This window comes from Apteryx mantelli, chromosome Z (assembly GCF_036417845.1).
Source record: "Apteryx mantelli isolate bAptMan1 chromosome Z, bAptMan1.hap1, whole genome shotgun sequence".
Lineage (NCBI taxonomy): Eukaryota > Metazoa > Chordata > Aves > Apterygiformes > Apterygidae > Apteryx > Apteryx mantelli.
The window spans coordinates 74,557,232-74,576,000 of NC_090020.1; the positions used below are offsets into that span (position 1 = coordinate 74,557,232).

Below are 18,769 nucleotides of genomic sequence, written 5' to 3' on the forward strand. Positions count from 1 at the left end.
TGTACAGGCTAAAAACCAAGCTGCAGAAGTTGTGTTTCTCTTGCTGAGTGGTGGTAATCAGAGCACACTCTGGAGAAGTGGAATGGGAGGCTTTAAGCCCCCTCACACCCTGGTAAGAATTAGTCAATGCCATTTCTTGGCAAGTGGTCCAAACATCAAGCTATTATACAAAAGTTGCATGGCGTCCTCCTGCCCTAAGAGATGGCCATGGTGCTTTGTCAGGAGCTTGGTCCTGCCAGAGATGATCAGCAGTGCCCCAAGCCTGCTCTTCAAGGGACTTCTGGTTGAACTGTGAGCGAGACGGAGAGAGAGGGAGGGAGGGAAGGGGGGGGAGGGGGAGGGGAAGAGAGAGAGAGAGAGAGAGAGAAAAAGAGAGAGAGAGAGAAAGAGAGAGAGAAGAGAGAACATGCTACTCAGGCCAGGCCAATTCTGTTTCTGCATATTTCTACAGTATTAGGTACCCAGAGAACTTCTACAGTCAGAGAAACAGAGACCAATGAATTTAGATGGCACTTCAGTGGATTCAATCATGGTTTAGGTGTAGACACAGTTCTGCCCCCATTCTGCTGAAGTGGCCCATGTATTTTACTGGATTGTACCCTTAGGTGCTGTTTCTAATAATACATGCATTTATATATTTCTACCTACATAATTAGAGTTTTGAAAGCATAATCTATTTAAATGAGGTTTCTGTAGCAGGGTAACCTGTACAAGACCGACATCTACTGATTTATACACAGTAGTGGCTAGCATTTTACAGAACCAGTCTAATTTGAGAGTATCATCTCTTTACAGGAATTTGGCAATTTAATGCTTCTAGAATGAAGTGCACATACAGATATGCCTACAACATGAAATGCAGAGCTTTGTGAAACTCAGCAAATACACCAACCTAGTTAGAAGGTAGTCTAAAGCATGTTTTCTAGAGAGGGAAATGAAGCTAGTGGCTCCTTTTCAGTCTGGGACTGGTATCTATCATCTGCCCTATTTTTGCGTCAGCATCTACATTTGATTAAGTCCTCCTGCCCCAGGGATAGCTGACATATGCTTCTGCTCTGTTTGTTTGCACCAGCAGCAGTCCCATCACAGCAAAATAAAGCAGGTGCAAAAATACTAAAAAATCAGATTGAGGCATTTTAAACCCACTTCACCCTCACTGAAATAATTTTAAAAGCAGCAAGTCAGTGGAAAGTAAATCTCCCCTTTTATCACAGCACTTAGATGGAATGTAATTAGCCTAGATGCGCCAAAGAGGCAGGAAATAGATTTTGCTAAAATTTGCTGGGGGACTTGGTAAGACTAAATTCAAGATGGGTTCAAATCCTGATATAATGTTATCACACCTGAGAAAGGTAGGTGAGAAAAGGCTAGATGAAAAGCTTCTGCTCAGATGGTAAAGGAAATGATGAGACTTGGAGGCTTTTAAAAGACGTGCTGATTGAAACTTGTCCTCAGATTTGTGTGAGAACGGTGATCTTTGCTAAGGCTATAGCAATAACAACTTCATTTTTTTTCCTTTTCTTTCCTCTTTCTAGAGGAACAGTAACCAACAGCCTTTGGAAGCTGTTCAGATTGGTTAAAAATCAACAAAAAACCTCTGATTTTAGTTTTTTGTCAATGCCAGGCATTTGGCATTTGCTGCTTCTCAGCCAGTGTATGTGGGGGAAAAAAAAAACCCGAAGAATTGATGAGGTCCTTCAAATGGCTTCTAATTTGATACGGTCTCTTGTTTAACTTTCATGGAAACCATTTGTTATCAAAATGAATTTTATTCTTAATTCGGTAGTTAGAATGTTATAGGCATCCCTGATGAACACTTCCATTTTCTCTTGCAGCAGAAAGGGTCATTTCACCTAGCTTCATCTGTCATTGATCAGCAGCCAAGAAATTTTACTTCACGGTTTGTGAAAAATTGATTTTACAAAGAGATATGTTTGACTAAGAAAGATCTCTGCTAAAATAAGCATGAGGTCCAATATGAAATATATGTCAAATCTGGATCAGCACAAACAACTCTCTGGTTAACTGCGTAAGAAAAACTAGAATCTTCTTTATGCCAGGTAGACTAGGTGGTGTTAAAATTCTTCTTCTGCTTGTTTGCAGCGGGACCGTTTCAGTTCCAGCAGCCTCTCCACAGTGTCAGCAATTGTACGCTCACCATGCACCTTGTTATCTCTAGTGCGAATATTAACTGTTCCACTTGCCTTCTCCTTTTCACCAACAACTAAAAACAACCAAGATGCAAAGAGATTAAGTTAACATTTCTCAAGCATTTTTTTGATTCCCATAAAACACAAAGATATTAAACAGAAATTCTGAAATGCTTAACAACCAACACAAGCAGCCAATAGCCTTCTTATTTAATCACATCTTATTTAAAAGGTTTTAGTATATTATAAATAACAACTTAATAAAATATGAGCAAGGGGAAAAGTTAACTGAATAAGCTCAGCTTGGCTTATTTCCTATTAAAGAGAGCCACAAGGCTGAAATCAGAAATAAGTCTAGGATCGCTCCGTGGACAAAGGTTAGAAAGACAATTTAATCGTAAATAACCAACAGCTATTTTTTTACTTTATAGAGACAGCAAGATATTTTATTGGAAAAGCTTAGTTATTTGTTTAAATTAAACATTAAGATATAGACACCAAGATAATATCTGTTTGTCTCATTACTAATATAAATTTTGTAGGATATACTTGGAGGTAGCTACAGAAGTAGTCTGTATGACTAAGACAGTACTTCAGATCATATACTTGAAGGTCAGTTTCTAATTGTCCCTGCATCACCCTCTCTTGCAAGACTCTCAGCTCTCAGACATGCATGCATAGCTCAAAAGTGCACTACAGCTGAATGCAGTGAAAATACGGCACTTCTTTTGTCACACTTCAATTAGGAGAGCAAAATACTGAAAAATCACTTAATCTACCTGACAAATGAAGGGAGATTCCACACGCGTCTCCATACTACTGACCAGAAGAGAGCAAAATACTTTTCCTAAAGCAGCAGTAATGCCTTGGGCCACTCAACAATCGCCTCCTTCCACTAACAGCTGCACAAGCAAGGAATGCCCATCATGCGGACAGTGGAGGCTGAGACAGAGATTCTTAGGAGTAAAGCGGGCTAAAACACTGACTACCAGTCTCTGCCTTGCTCACGGAAGAAAGAGCTAGATCAAATCCTACTCTGATTCAAGAAAGTCAGCCAACATAAAATAGCACATGCCCTATACGTTACCCAGAATGAAGTTATACTGTGCAAGCTGAGCATTCCTGATCTTCTTGTTCAGTGTGCACCCAGGATCTACATCAACATCTGCCATTAATCCAGCATCATGGAATTGCTGTCTGACCTAGAAGAAAAAGTATTTAAACTGTCATTGAAAAAGGATATAATATTTCATGATGATGAACTATTTATGACTTGTAGGCTTAACAAGCCAGTCAAACTTGTCTAACTCCTAAACCAAAGACACCATTGTTGGCTCAGGCCTTGGAGATGAGCCTAGTTCAAGAATGTGAAAACATGTCAGCTATCATAAGCTCATACACACTAAATCACTATGCAGTGCTATGAATACCTGACACGTTGGGCCGAATAGCAACTTGAATTTGGCATGGAGAAAGGCAGCAGAATGATGGAGCTTTCTGATTAGAAGATTTTATTTTGCAGACTGTTTTTTTTTTCCTCTCTCTCTCTTTTTTTTTTTTTTTTTAAATGTACCATGGGCTTGAAAGAAATACAGAAGAACGTCAGCTGGATGCCAAAGACGCAAAGACCCAGCTTTATTTTTCTTATTACTCTGCAAGATGCACATGGCCATGGGAGATTGGAACCTGAAGGGTAAGAGTTTTTCCTCTGGCTGAAAAGCTAAGCTTTCCAATAATAAAAGCATCACCAGGATCAGCATTTGTTGCTTGGATACCCAACATCTGTTTCAGGTCCTCTTTAAGAGCCATCTACCATTTCAGCAGCTTAATTTGTTGTCGTCGTAATATACAACTGCTACAACATAAGATGCAAAGACTTATCCTATTTATTTCAAATAAATAGTATTAATCATTAATAACTGAGTAGCCCATCTAAATACAGTATTTCTGGAACTAAAAAAACACACACAAAAAAACCCCGAAACGCATGCTACTTCACCTTTTGAGCATATTCATCACATGTTGGTCCCACTGGTACCACCATTACCTGCTGTGGGGAGAGCCAGAGCGGCCTTCAGAAAACAAAAACAAGTTTTACAGATTTTAGTATTTTTCAGTATGAAATAGTCTATCAACAGATAAGACTAAAATCTACACTACAGAGTCATGAAGCCACTTGCTTAGGTTGGTTTCAGAGGTGATGACAGCCCTAAACTCAAGTCACAGTTTATCTCCCCCAAAACCTGAGTGTCCAAAGGAAAATTTCAGCGTGGGCAAAAGTACTTCTTTACCTGAAGTTTCAAGTTGTGTTTTACAACAGAAAAACTCGTAACTGAGCCGTTATGCTTATTATTAACTAATCATGGAAAAATGTTTACTTTTGAGCCTCCCTCGTAGTCAGAGAGATCATCCCTGTCAGGTATCATACTGCAGCAGGTTAAGGACCTACAAAAATGACCCTCCAAGGCAGCCCAGCTGCAAGACCAAGATCAGAGATGCATGGCTAAGCTGTATGCTGCACCTGCAAGAGTAATACCATGGACTGGCTACCATATTTGGGATTACTTAACATCCAGTGAATGTAGTTTAGGAGGAATTACCTCATGATATACCTAAAGCACAACTCTGTAGCAAGCAAGCAGAAGCAGTCCTTTTGACTCTTGCATACTTGGGGCCAATTTATCTTCTACTACATAGAATGTTTGCTCAAACGGGAATAATAAAATCTACTTTTCAACATTACCATTTGCCTCCATAGTTTTCAGTTAGAATGGCGATCATTCTTTCCACAGATCCCAGGATGGCCCGGTGAATGATAACTGGTCTGGTCTTGTCATTACCGTCATGGCTGTGAATAAAGGGGTTTTTTTTGTTGTTTTTTTTTAAATCTAAGGCTGTTTCTTTTTTTAAACTTATGCCTGTAAGTGCCAGGCAAGCTAGATTATATAGCAATTAAAAATACCAGCTACTTTACTCACCTGACAAAAGTAAGGTTAAATCTGACTGGTAGCTGGAAATCTAGCTGGATTGTAGCACACTGGTGGTAGCGACCAATGGCATCTTTAATCTGAATGTCAATCTTAGAAACAAAAGACACAAACTTTTACTAGAGTTTAAGATACAAACATTTTCCTCTGAAAGCAAACGTGTTTTAAGACAGAAGCTTGCACTCAGAGCTGCACAGAGGAACTATATACGATTTCAGACAACATACTTTCACTTTGGCCTACTTTAGGATTTAAATGATTTGCAGGATTTGATGTGGATACCTGTCAGAATGAAAACTGAGGTGAGCAAGTGGAGTGGCATTACTTCCGAGGGAACCACATTTAATACATCACACTGTGTGAGTTTCAATCTGCTTTGCTCTTCTGGGCATTTTTACTGAGTAAATTCAGCAGCACATCAAGGGAAGAGTGCATGTGCGTTTTGGATCAGAACTGAACACTTCTCACTCAAAATAAGACTTCTTCAACCTGCAACTGGAAAACTTATGCTTGTTTATTATGCTATATTGGAATATTTGGTAGCTTATATCATAAATTCAGGGCCCAGGCACAGGGATGAGAATCCTTGTGTTAGATAATCTCCTTTCTAATAGGGATTGCATTAATTAGCGACACCCATTCTGTCTATGTGATTATCTACAAATCAAGCCTATTCTTTCTGTTGCATCTTATAAGCTTTAATCCTGAGCACACCTGTGATAAAAAGTTGCACAAGTAGACAGCTAGCCAACAGCAGATTTATAGTATCTGGATGTACTTATTTAGCAAATTGCTCTCTTAGTCACTGTTTTACCAGTATGACTATATGTTGGGTCTGTGTTCCTTATTTTAGTTTATATATCAAATAAACAGATCAGTGTTTTATTCACTGAAATGCTAAATGTCTTTCAAAAGTAATTGGGCTAAATATGAACTGTTAAAAAAAATTCATTTAGAAGCTGGACTTCATCACAGGTCAGTTATTCATCAGAAAAGCTTCTATCAAAATAAACTATTTACAACCTTCTATTAATTTCAAATCATCCAGGTACAGAGTAGAAAAAAAAAAAGTCTTAGTTTAAAGGTACCCTAGATGTGTAGCTTCACTTAACATGTAATTTTAACCAGTTTCCATTAAAACCAGTGCAACAGGCTACATGTCTGCTCACTTCACTTTAGCTGGAGTGTACTAGAACTAAGTATAAGGTTAACTAAGGTTAACAAAGGTAAGTGTTCCTGCAGATATTTGCCTCCTCTCAAATCAACTGCGGAAATTACTAAATCTTGTTTGCCTTTCACACTGTGAATGATTAGCTGCTATAACACATTCCACGTACAACCTATAAAATGAAATTGATTCAATTAACATACAAAGACAGAAGTCAGAATCAGTTTACTAAATGAATTAATGTAGACATAAATGTAGGCTAGGTTTATTAGAGAAAGATTTACAAGTAATTTTGTAATGCTCTATGTCCTTATGTTCAGAGATACAAGTAAATTTCTAGAGAGCCCTACTTAATCTGTGCAGGCTGAGGAGACATCTTTTAAAAATACAAAATCAATGCAAGGTTTTTTTTTTTTTTTTTTTTTTTTAAAATACCATAACCCCGTAGCAACTCAACTTAGCTACAAAACTGTGCCAGTAAAAGGATTTTTTCAGAAATCTGTTTAATCAATAAGATGAAGTTAATTTTTTTCTCCTTGCTTGTTTTATATAGGAACATAGGGTTAGGATTTCTCATTGCTTGTTTTATATAGCAATACAGGTTTTATTTATATAGGTTATGATTTGCTGATTGCTGAAAAAAGTATTTCTAATGTAGCTATTGCTCTGGTAACACAGATCTGACAGTGCCACCTTCTGTTCATGTCTCTCACTGAATTATTTGGCTGCTGCTTAAACAGAGCTGATTGATTGATTGATTAGTTTGTACATGTAAATTGGGTTTAATTAATGAAGAGAATGTTAAAGGTATGTGGAAAATAGGATCACAGATTATTTTTCTCTCTCCCATGAAAGTAAAAGCTTATGTAGCTGGTAAAACACATGGTTTCAGTCAGACAGCATCTTGAGACAGATGACTAAAAAAATCCTCCCTCCTTAATTCCAGTCTTTAACAATCTCAACATAGACCAATTTGTCAGTTCAGGAATCAGTTTTGTCCTGTACCCTCTACCCAAAAGTAAACAGCACCAGTGCTTTAATGAAGCGTGTACTAACACTGAAAAAAGTCAGTTATAATGTTACATTGCAAGGGAATGTGCAGGATAAGTGAAAAAAAAGTTGTTTTTTTATTCCTGATTTGGAGTCAAGACAAGAGCATCACCACATTATTTACTCCCCCTTTTCTCACAATAGTATATGAATGAAAAGTGTTATTTATGTATTAACAGCATTTAGTGCCATTTGTACTGGTTTAATTAACTTAAAGCAGAACATTTACTAGATGAAGCCTTTGTCTCGCTCAGGTATCTATTTGAAGACATCTGGCAAACAATCTGCACAGACAGATGCCTAACACTTGTCCTTCTGGGGAATTCATACATTACCAGACTTTATAGAGACTAAAACCAATGTAACATCTAAGCCACATGTGAGGACTGTTTTTTGGTTTTTTTTTTTCTTCTGCTCATTCACTATACTGTGGGAAACTGCACTTGCGCGCTATCTCTATTGTCAAGATTAGAGTAGCAACAATGGAGAACAAGGAACTGTATAGCTTTTTTTCTACTTCAACCAAACAGAATTAAAAGCTTAATCTTCTAGAGGATGATTGTAACAAACTAACCTTAGGTCCATAGAAAGCTCCATCACCAGGGTTTAATTCCCACTTCTCACCAAATTCATCGAGGCTGTTTTCAAGTTGCTAGAGATAAAGGACACATACATTCAGCATTTTTCCCCATCATTTTCATTTACTCTGTTTCCATGTTACAGCATCAGGTCAGCCTGCTGCTGGAGACATCTAAAACTACCAGACTCTCAATGCTTCTCAGTTACTGCTGCAACTTCTTTACACATTCTTACTGATTCATTTCTGTTTGGAAAGGGGAAGTTGTCAGGGAGCCCAAACTAAAATAAAAATTAATTTAGTCCAAATTTAAAAAACAAGCAAACAAACTAATACATACATTTTGGAAGAGGCCAGTCAAGCAGTATTGGCTATAATGTAAGAACTTTTTATGCTAGATTCAATGTTTGTAGATAATATTGAGAGGTAATCCACCCCAGCACATCTAATGTCCCTTCCTGCCCCAACTTCTCCCCGTCAGAGCAGCTGCAAGGGCTTAACCCTGTCCCTTTAATCATGAAAGCAACCTGGCTTTTGGAAGGTGGCTCTAAGACTTATTACAGTGGCTGGCAGGATTGGTTTTCTTTCTCCTCTTAGTGTATTTTTTGGCCAATAAAAGAAAAAGAGAGAGAGAGGTAGTTTGTTTCTGACATGCAGATTGTACTGAGAGTATAATCTCCATACAGAAGGACAACATAAAATAAAAGCCATTTCTAGCAGCCAGACAGAATTAAAGAGTTATTGAGTTATAGTTCTCATGCCCAGCTGTCACTCTTCCTCCCAGAAGACAATTTGTCCTCTCAGGTGTTCCAACTGCAGTCTAGTTTTCATATAAAAAGTCATTAAAGTTACTGTTTACCTTCTCAGCTTGATTCCATACTTCAATATCTCCAAGATACTTCTCAGGACGAGTGGAGAGATTCAGTTTGAAGGAAAATCCAAAAACATCATACACAGTACGCAAGAACTGCAGACAACTCTTTATCTCCTCTTCGATCTTTACGAGGATGGAAATAAAGTGTCAACTATGGGAAACTGAGTTACTTGGATTTTAATACACAATTTCATTTAACTGCAGCCCATACCTGCTCCATAGCACAGAATATGTGAGCATCATCCTGCTGGAACCGGCGTACTCGAGTGAGTCCTGTAAGAGCTCCTGACAGCTCATTACGATGCAGAACACCAAAATCAGCCAACCGTAATGGCAGCTCACGCCAGGATCTTGGACGATGATCAAACATAAGGCTGAAGGAAAAGTTTAGTAATTGAAACTCATCCAGAATCAAAGTTCTGCAAAGAGCAGCCAGTACCTAAGCAGATGTCCATCACTCCAACCATGAGATCTGAACAGTGATCACTCATATCTTTTTTTTTTTCTTTTTTTCAGGAAAACAAATTCAGATACTGTTTATAGCTGATAGGAGCTATTGTACCCTCGGGGGAGGGGGAGGTGGGCCTAAAACTGAACACGAAGACCTGGATGGCTAAATTGCCATAAAATGGACAATGCCCAGGCATCCATTTGGATATTCAAGTTTTGTAGTACCAAGATAAGCTGTTAGTAGGTATCTGTACAATTAAGCAGGGAAAACAAACTGAGCATTTTTTGAAGCAGCAGCATTTTTGATAAACTGGATTTGCTATGTATTTACCAGTGTCCTGGGCAGTTCATAGGTTTCAGAGCAAAGATTTCTTTCTCCACTTCAAAGGAAAACATGTTGTCACTGTAATGCTGCCAGTGCCCTGATGTCATCCATAATTTGCTATTGAAAATATTTGGAGTAACAACCTCCTGGAATCCACGTTTTCGATACTCGCTCTATAACAATAGACCCAGCATATAAAGTAATTTATAAAACAAACAAATACATCTGCAGCCACAGAATATGCAAATGCCGCCCTCCAAAAGTCTATGACTCAATAAAAACAACAACAAAAAAACCCAACAAAATCTGACCTTTCTATTCCCTTCTATCTGTAAGGTAGTAATGATTCAAGCTGGACATGCCAGGCTACCTCCATTCCACCAGCACCACCCTCCCCCCAAACTTTTCATCTGGGCTAAACAAGAAGAACAAGTTTCTTCCTTGCAAGCAAAGCAGCAGTCTCTAATTATTCAATGACACTTCATATTACCCTGCAGCCCAAATATATGACTATAAGACATAGAGATTTTAAATATTACAACAGGAAGGTCAGGATATTTTTCTTACACATCATTTTATAACAGATAGCTCTACAAGGCCAAAAAAGCGCTAATAAACATGCAGCAGTGGAACAGCTGTAGTATAAGCTCAACTGTACTATTAGACCTCAAAGAATCCGTAATATAGAGCATCATTATATGGCTTTAAATGCAGGTAAAGTCTGATAAAAAAAAAACTTAACTTAACAGAGAATTTGACATGACCAGTTCAAAGAAACCAGTTACTTTAGTTCATTGCTTACAGAATTAGTAGATTTTTTAAAACAGCACTTCACTTTAAGTCAATCCCATTTATACTGTTACATATTCTTCTAAAATTGAGAAATTTCTTCTGTAAGAAGATTTCCAAAAGACATTACTTACCCGGATGAATTCAATTAATGTGTTATAAATGTAAGCTCCTTTTGGCAAGAAAAAACAGCTACCGGGGCTGAGCTCATGAAAGAAAAACAGTTCTTGGTCCTGCAGAAAAATAGTATTTGAAAAAAAAATTATTTGTACAGCCAGTACTTTCACTGACATTCATAAACGAGTTACTACTCACTGGGCATCACTACTCAAAGTTAAAAAAAATCTGAAAGTAAAAAAAAAAAAAAAAAAAAAAAAATCAACAGCAATAGGCAGATGCTTTTCCATTGGTATTTTTATCTCCTATTAGTATTGATTGTTGAAGGAGATTGTCCAGTTTCCTATTTCATTACTGATGCTCCAAATTTTGTGTTATTCCTGTGTTTATGTGTAACTACTAACTGTGCCTCCAAAATTCACTTGGTCCGTTAACAAGTAATAGTTAGTTCTGCTGCTGCAGCATACTAGTAGGTTGCACATGTATTAGAAGTGTGAAGTGTACTCAGCTAATTTGGTGGCAAACTGGGCATGTACTTCGGGGTAGCACATACATAGTGAAATTCTGCTCTATGTTTTCCTGATGCCCAAGCAGCAGACTTTGCACCAGTGTGTCCAGGACTATCAATTACCTGACAGGGGTTTCCATCTAAAAAAACCCAGCAAAATAAGCAGAAAGTACTGGAAGAGAAAAAACTAGCAAGAACACTATCAGCACAAAAGGCATGTCAGGACTAGGGAAGAAGAAAAATGTAGAAATGTATTATTGATTCTAATGTCACACAAAAGAAAGAACTGTGAGTGAGCAGGCTGCAGCAGCTTGTATAGCAATGAACTTTTCCTGCAGACTGAAGGGTTCATGTTTTGTTATGTTTAATCTGTGGAATAAGGATACTGTAGTGTTATAAAGACCAAAAGCTCTAAATAGGAGTTCTGTTTGCTTTAGGACTTTTGATGCTCAGTTGTTAGAGAAAAGTGTCCGGCTTTGCAAAACTACTGAAAATACAATTATGTCCATCTTGGTTGTGCCAGCAAGTATCTGCAGTCTTTGAGATGCTTCTAGTTATGAGGTTACATTCACATGGTATTTGTGAAATACATTACCAGAAAAGCTGTCTCACCCGCCCAATCTTTCTGTGATCTCTGTTTTTAGCCTCCTCCTGGAATTTCTCCCATTCCTTCAGCATTTTTGCATCTGGGAATGAAATTCCATAGATCCGCTGAAGGGATTCCATATCAGCCTTGCCTTCCCAATAGGTAGAGGAATTCTGCATGCAAAAATTAAACGATACAATAAGAACAAGGAGGAGACTCCGTATTTTACTATTACTGCCTCCTGTTAAAAGGCATGAAATTATTAACAGTCATTATATTTAATGTAGCACACCATGGCACAAGGAGAGTTTTAATTTTAAAATCAAAACACTGATGAAAACTAAATATATGTCAAAACTTTAAAAAGAACCAAACTGTCTGTAGAGAAAAATGCACAAAGGACAGGTGAACAGGTTCTATAAGAAGGGTTTTGAACTCTCCTTTGTCTTTTTTTAATCCCACTTGCTCTCTCTGTAGCCATCTTCTTCCAACTGTTCTCATTCTCACTCAACTATAACCATCAGATGAGCAAAAATTATAAGCTCCGATTGATACAGTTCAGCCAGGCCCTTTTCTTAGGTCCTGCTCACTTTCTTATCCACTGCTGGCAGTGCAGGCTCTGGCCACCTTATTGGGCTTCATACCACTTAAGATAATAACCACACAACCCTCTCTCAGTTGGTTAAACTGAGTTTATGGCCAGGTTATCCACTTTGCGTTATGCTCCTGGATATCCCAAAAACTTATTGCCCCAAGACAGCAACATGTTTTCAGTGAACACATTTGTCTCATGCAGTTTCAGCGCTTACCTTATGAATTTTTATGGTTTTTATCTTGCCAGTGTGTCTGACATGAGGCCCCCTGCACAAATCTATCAAAGGGCCACACCTAAGAAAAGGAAACATTAATTTAGCATATTTCATCCTAGGAAGTTATATCCAGTAGCATTAATGTGCATGCATTGTTACCTGTACACTGTTGTAGTTGGAGTATTGACCTTCTCATTCAGAATCCGACACTTAAATTTATTATACTAAAAAGAAAAACAGCACACACATTTGTTAACTACTTATTAAGCATGAGATTTGAAGAGCAGTTTAAACTATTTGCAAATCTGACGCTCTGTTTCATCAAAAGAGGATTACACAAACAGGAAAGGGGAGGGGGTTGGACAGCAGAGAGAGGGAGTGGGACAGGAAGATGCTCCAGTCATGTAGTGAAGCAGGTTGCCCAGAGAGCAGGTTGTGCAGTCTCCATCCTTACAGGTTTTCAAGACCTGACTGGACAAAAGCCTGAGAAACCTGGTCCAATTTTAGTGTTGACCCTGCTTTGAGCAGGAGGTTGGATTGGAGACCTCCTGAGGCCCTCTTTAACCTGAAGGATGCTATGATACTCCTGAGAGATACTCCTAGAATTCTTGCAGGTGTAGAACGTCTAATCTGCATTGCTAAAAAAACCAAAAGTTACACCTTTGCTCATTTTTTTACTGTTAATAATGCAAATGAACTCATAAGAACACAACATCTTTAAAAGTGTAAATTGACATCTCTTCCTCTGTTGCTAATCAAACTTGCAACTAAAGCTACATATACTTAAAGCGTAACTGTGTGATGCTAGAAACCACCTTCTAAAACAGCCTACCTTAAACATTTCGAGCAGTGTTTCCTTCTTAACTTCCAGTCTTTCAAAGGCTTGTTTTTCCTTCATGATCTTTTTGCATAAGGTTTCCAAAGCAGAGAAGTCATTACTTGATACACCCCTAAAATAAAGGCACATGAAAAAGTGAATCATTCTTGCTTTCACTTACAATTTCTGCCCTGGTACTGCCTTTGCAATGCACCAGCTTGTGGACAGGACGTACTGCAATGAACAAAGCAATTCGCATCTGTGACAGTACTGATGACTTTGTCCCAGGAGTAAGCAGGTAACAGAAATTTTGCTGGGCCTGCAGTCCCCCCACTCCTAGGAAAAAAAAAAACAAACCTACCCATCCTCAAGAAACATGTCATAATAAAATCCATTTTCTATCGGCGGGCCATAGCACAAACATCCACCATAGATTCGCTCCATAGCTTCACCCATTATGTGAGCGCTTGAGTGCCAATATACCTAATGGAAGTCACAAAAGAGGGGTCAGTCTGAACATGCACAATGCATTTCTGAGTATTTTATTTAAAACCCTTTCTAAAAGCTTGCTTATAAGGATACACGATGCAGATCCCTTATTAAAGCAGCCTGCAGAACAAAAGCAATCTGCTCAGCAACCCCCCCCCCATCCAAAGCATCAATATTTCTGAAAAATAACACTGCAAAATTATTTACAGCGTAGCAATGAATTAGAATAATTTTCAATTACTGTTCAACTACTGTTGACATAATTCAATTATTGTCAAGAATTTGGGAAACTAATTCACCAACTGTTTTTGTGAACTTCAATCAACCAGCTCTGCTGATGTACAGCCTAAAGACCATAAAGTGCACTTACAACATCAGGCTGTGGTCCTACAAGTATTTTATGCATGGAAAATCTTGCACTGATGTAGAACAGTTCATAAAGTTAGGAATTACCCTTCATCTTGTAGTGCACCTTACATTTTGACAAATTAAAACCAAATCTTTAGGACCTCAGTCTGCTTTTATTTGCACATATCAGAAAATATAAATCTCAGAAAATATAAACGCAAATGCAAATTTTTAAAGACTGCATTTAAAAACTTACTGGATATCTACATTTATCTGAATGAGTAGCCAAAATTAAGTATGTACTTTTGTACATATGAAGTACAAGCACAGCTTACTCAGTACTCTCATGTTTGTACGTATTCTGTACTTTTGTACTCAGTATTGCTTTTGCAGTCAGTGCTAAACAGCTTGCTTCAAAAAGAACCCTACCTTACATTAACAAGAAGGCTGCAAATGTAAAATCTTAATGAGAACAGATTTGACATAATCTATAGCAACTGCTAGCAGAGACTCAGCTCTGAATACACAGCAGAATGTGTGTTATCTTCAGTATCACACCTCCTTCCTAAGGAACTAATATAAAACGCAGATGTACCTACATGGCTAACCCATTCTCTCCTCTTCATCTTTTAAACACATTAAAAATGTTAATAACTAATGGAGGCTGAGTTTAATGCAAATCCAAGGACAAACAAGTTTTAGAAGATACTCACTGCTTGAGCTTCTTCATCTTCAAACTTGAGCAGCTCCAGGGTACAATCCTCCTCTAAAGGACGGTCTAGATCCCAAACCACCTTGTTCACTTTAGCAATAACAGTGTTGTCAGCTAAGCCCTGACTACAAAATAAATACATGGTACATAAGCTTTTGAAATCAGCAGGTAAAAGTTCCCCAACTGCCCTCCATGTTGAGTAGGGTTTTCAGCAGTGCTCAGAGTGGGTATAATTCCATAAAAAAATTCCAAATAAAAAAAAGCAGTTTAGCCAGTCCTGAACATTTATGAAAATCATACCCACATCTCCAAGAGATGTAGGAAAAAAAACTGTGTGTCCTGGATGTTCATACAGTCTTTAACATATTTCACTTAGAAGCAGCTATCTCGAAGTACTGACCTGACCTCAAAATCCTACTGCAATGAAAGACATATCTCACATATCAAAAAGACAGATCTCAAATATCAGAAATAAAGATATCAAATACCATTTCTAAGATAATGCATTACCTTAACACTTTCATTTCCACTAGTCAAAAAACCCTTTCCTTGATCCTAAATCACAAAAGCAAAGAAGGTTCCAATGACAAGGCACCTAAGCATCCCAAAAATGGCATTTCATCTCTAAGGATCACCCCTCTTTCATAATTTTAACTCTTAAGGTGACCAGGTGATCAAACCCTCCCCACAGAAAGCTTGAGTCATCCAGAGGGAGGGCACGCTTTTTGATGGGAATCTCACACATAAGTAAAAATGCAGTTAAGTGAAAGATACTCATACTGTTAACACTCCCTGAAATCCATTGAAACATCACCCATCAGTCCTCCCCAAGTCCATGCAAACTAGCATGTGCTAACATTCAATCTGACAGAGTAAATTTGTTAGCAAATTAGTTCTTAAGGCAACTGCGGTACTCACTGAGAAAGATATGCAAGTTACGTGTCTAAAGGATCCCACCTATAGTCTGGAATTAATTTTAGAATCTGTATCTTCATAAGGCAAAACATTAGACTTCAAAATTAGAAAGCTTTTGCTTACTTCCAGTTTGTTAATAGAAGATCCCTTAAAGAAAATTGGGATGAATGACTAAGATCCTAACATTAATGATAGCAGCCACAACCTGCAGATATAGATCTATCTGAAAATTATTGAACAAATCACAGAATAGAATCATACCTAATTCCGCAAGCAATTTGGTAAGGAGTAGTCTTCCAGGACTCAGCATCAACCTGCTTGCCATCAGGCAATGTAACTTTAATGGGTTTACTGTTATTAGCAGCTCTTTCTGCAAGAAGTGCATCATGTTCAGCTTTCAGTTTATTATACATCTCTAAACGCTCATTGATAAATGCAGGCCAGGGATTCAACTACATACAAAGAATAAAGAGAAAAAAGAATTCAACAGATTATTGAAGTAATCTAATATCACATTATGTCAAGAATGCAAATAAAATGGATACACTTTTCACAAGGAGCTAAGTGATTTAGGAATCTCAGTCCTTCCAACTTTGGAAGTTGTATGCAATAATCCTTTCAAAAAGGGAGCATGGGTGCTGCTGATTTTCTTATATAGAGAAGAAAAATGGGAACACTTTAAGCAATGCACAAAAATTTAAGGAGAAGGACCATACCAGGGGCAATTCAAGGTAATGGAAAAAGGGCAATCTGTCACTTTATCACAGTACTGAAAACACTTTTTCAATTACAAACCAAAAAATGTCTTTATGTATTTCCACATATTTCACTGATGCTTGGAATATAGCATCAAATTATTAAAATTAATTTGTACTATGCATGCCAGCTAATCAGCATTTACATAGTCTAACATATCTCCCCTTTCACATTTTCATCTGTCACTTCGTCTCTTTTTAGTCTTTACTCCTTCGATCTCTCTCGGATAGTAAGGCAATTTAAATTATATATCTAACAAGCAACAGTCACCATTACACTTTAATTATATATTAACATTATAAAAGTTTAGCTTAATGAAAATTACTACTTTCAAGTGTACCACCATACACCTTCTTAATAAACTTTGCATAATTCTAGCAAGGGCAAAAATCAATTTGAAAAGACCAAAGTTCAAGATAAAAATATATTTCCATTACTGGGTCAGAAAACTTAGGGAATGAGGAAACTCCACTCTGAGCCACCTGGACAGAAACCAGCTCCAGTCTACATGTCATATAATGACATCAGGGCTATCAGCTTGGGCATAACCAGGGCTATATAGCTATGTGCATGGCTTGGGATTAGTCCTGGCTAGCATCTGGCCATCTCAGTGCACAGTTGAAGGGATCTGTTTACTCATACCCACCACATGAACTAAAAAGACAGAGCATCTTACACATGCCTTCATCATCCCAGAGAACTGCTCCCTATTTCCTGATGCAAATGGGAGGCACTGTAAATAGCATCTATGGAAACCTGAACTGCTCTTCCAGTACACAGATATAACTTGCTGTCAAGAGCAACAAAGTCACTTCAGCACAAACTTTACTAAAATCAGAAGTAACAGGAAAAGGAATGGAATAACCATATTACTAGATAAAATACTTTAGAGGGACAAACTGCAGCAATACCATCAGTACACAATATACCAGCCAAGAGACTCCATCTTTTAATGCCATACGAACCCAAGGGAAGCTCACCTCCGTGCACCCTTCATCGCCGGCCCCTTCCTTCATTTTCTTCTTTCCACAGTCTGCCTTTTTTCCTTCCTCAGCATTTACCTAGGGAGGGCAAACACCCATTTCCTCATTTTCCAGAAGTCACTCTGACGTGCTCATGCTTTTACCCCTGCCCAACCCCACAGCACAAGGGAGAGGAGACTTGGTCGCTTCGGCCCAGGACCCAGCCCCAGGAAACTCCTCACCTTTTTTTAGCTTAGCTTAAAAACACATCGTCCTTCTACCGCCGCTTCCCCGGAGCCAGCTGGGGAAAACCCCGGTGACTTGCTGTGAAGGAGCGGGCAGAGGCCTGGCTTTGCCCGCGGCTCGCTCCCAACGGCCGCCGGCTCCCGGGGCCGCGGCCCCCACGGGCCCGGCGCAGGGAGAAGGGGCCTCCCCGCCCCAGCACACCCCCCGCCCCGCCTCGGGGCCCGAGAGCCCGAGGCCGCCCCGAGCCGAAGCCGGCCGCAGCGGCGCCATCACCCACCTGGCTGCCAGTGCCTGCCATTGCGCCCGCCGAGCCGCCCCGTCTGCGAGGGGAGGGCCGGGCGGCGGAGCGGAGGGGAGCGGCCCCGCGCAGGCGCCCTCCGCCCGCGGCAGCTGATGCAACGAGGGGCGGGTCGGGCCGCGCCATGCGTGGCGGCTTGTGAGGGGCCGACGCCGCCGCCGCCGCCCGCCCAGCGGGCAGGGGCCCCCTCCGGCCGGGGGGCGGCGGCCGAAGACGGCAAAGGCCCCGCTGCGGCCGCCGGGGCACTGCTGCCTTTACCCACCTCGCCTCTGCCGGGAGGGGAAATAAAAGCAGGCTCCCCGTGCGCGGCGCGCTGCGGCCCCGGAGAGCGCCGCCGAGGGCCCTGCCCAAGGGGTGGGCGCTCTGGGGCCGCCTCCCCCCCCCGAAATATAATGCTGCTACGGGCTTCGCCGTGGGACTTTCCAGACAGGAAAGCAGGGACGTTTCCCTGTTTGATGCAATTTTTGTCCTGTGAAAAGCCCTCCTAGCTCCCCTTCCCCAGAGGCAAGGGTTCAATCAGGAATGAATCAACTAACTGGAGTATTCCTTGCAAAGGAGACATGAAGCCAGGCTGACCAAGGTCTGATCTCCCAGCAGGGAAAAAAAAATAGTGGAAGAGATTTGGGGAAGTCCATCTAGTAACTTGGGCAGGAAGATGCTGACTGGAGGGTCGGACTTTGACTGCGGTCATGTAGGCTGCTTTGCTTAGCCCCGTCCTGAGGGGAAATGGGATGAGAGAGTCCTGGTATCTGTAAGAAAAGGCTACAATATTCAGCCACAGCTTTTTGTTGTTGTAACCTTCCTTCCCCTCTCCTCCTGGTGTTGCTTTTATGGAA

At 39.8% G+C, this 18,769-nt stretch overlaps 1 protein-coding gene across 2 annotated transcripts; it reads right to left on the bottom strand.

Annotated features, from left to right (window-relative positions):
* Window positions 1-1,749: 1,749 nt before the first annotated feature.
* Window positions 1,750-18,013, bottom strand: TARS1 (threonyl-tRNA synthetase 1). 2 transcript variants are annotated; one of them, XM_067315305.1, is made up of 19 exons: window positions 17,913-18,013; window positions 17,408-17,488; window positions 15,933-16,123; window positions 14,758-14,881; window positions 13,569-13,690; window positions 13,223-13,340; window positions 12,550-12,614; window positions 12,391-12,469; window positions 11,608-11,754; window positions 10,505-10,603; window positions 9,588-9,754; window positions 9,018-9,180; window positions 8,792-8,929; window positions 7,930-8,007; window positions 5,129-5,229; window positions 4,894-4,998; window positions 4,150-4,222; window positions 3,238-3,352; window positions 1,750-2,224 (listed from the first exon to the last, which is right to left on the bottom strand). In XM_067315305.1, the coding sequence occupies exons 1-19, from the start codon at window positions 17,931-17,933 to the stop codon at window positions 2,076-2,078; spliced, it is 2,136 nt and encodes a 711-aa protein (XP_067171406.1). In that variant the 5' UTR covers window positions 17,934-18,013; the 3' UTR covers window positions 1,750-2,075. The 2 variants fall into 2 exon arrangements, with proteins under 2 accessions (XP_067171406.1, XP_067171407.1); XM_067315306.1 differs by lacking the exon at window positions 17,913-18,013 and adding an exon at window positions 17,632-17,649.
* Window positions 18,014-18,769: the final 756 nt, after the last annotated feature.

Bases quoted from the DNA above. Each gene is read 5' to 3' on its own strand.
- TARS1 (XM_067315305.1), bottom strand. From the start codon at position 17,933: ATGGCAGGCACTGGCAGCCAG. The intron at 13,341-13,568 runs GTAGGTTTGTTT...CCTTTATTTTAG, and splicing joins GACATGTTTCTTGAGGATGG to GGGTGTATCAAGTAATGACT. The intron at 9,181-9,587 runs GTAAATACATAG...CTTTTCCTTCAG, and splicing joins ATGAACTGCCCAGGACACTG to CCTTATGTTTGATCATCGTC.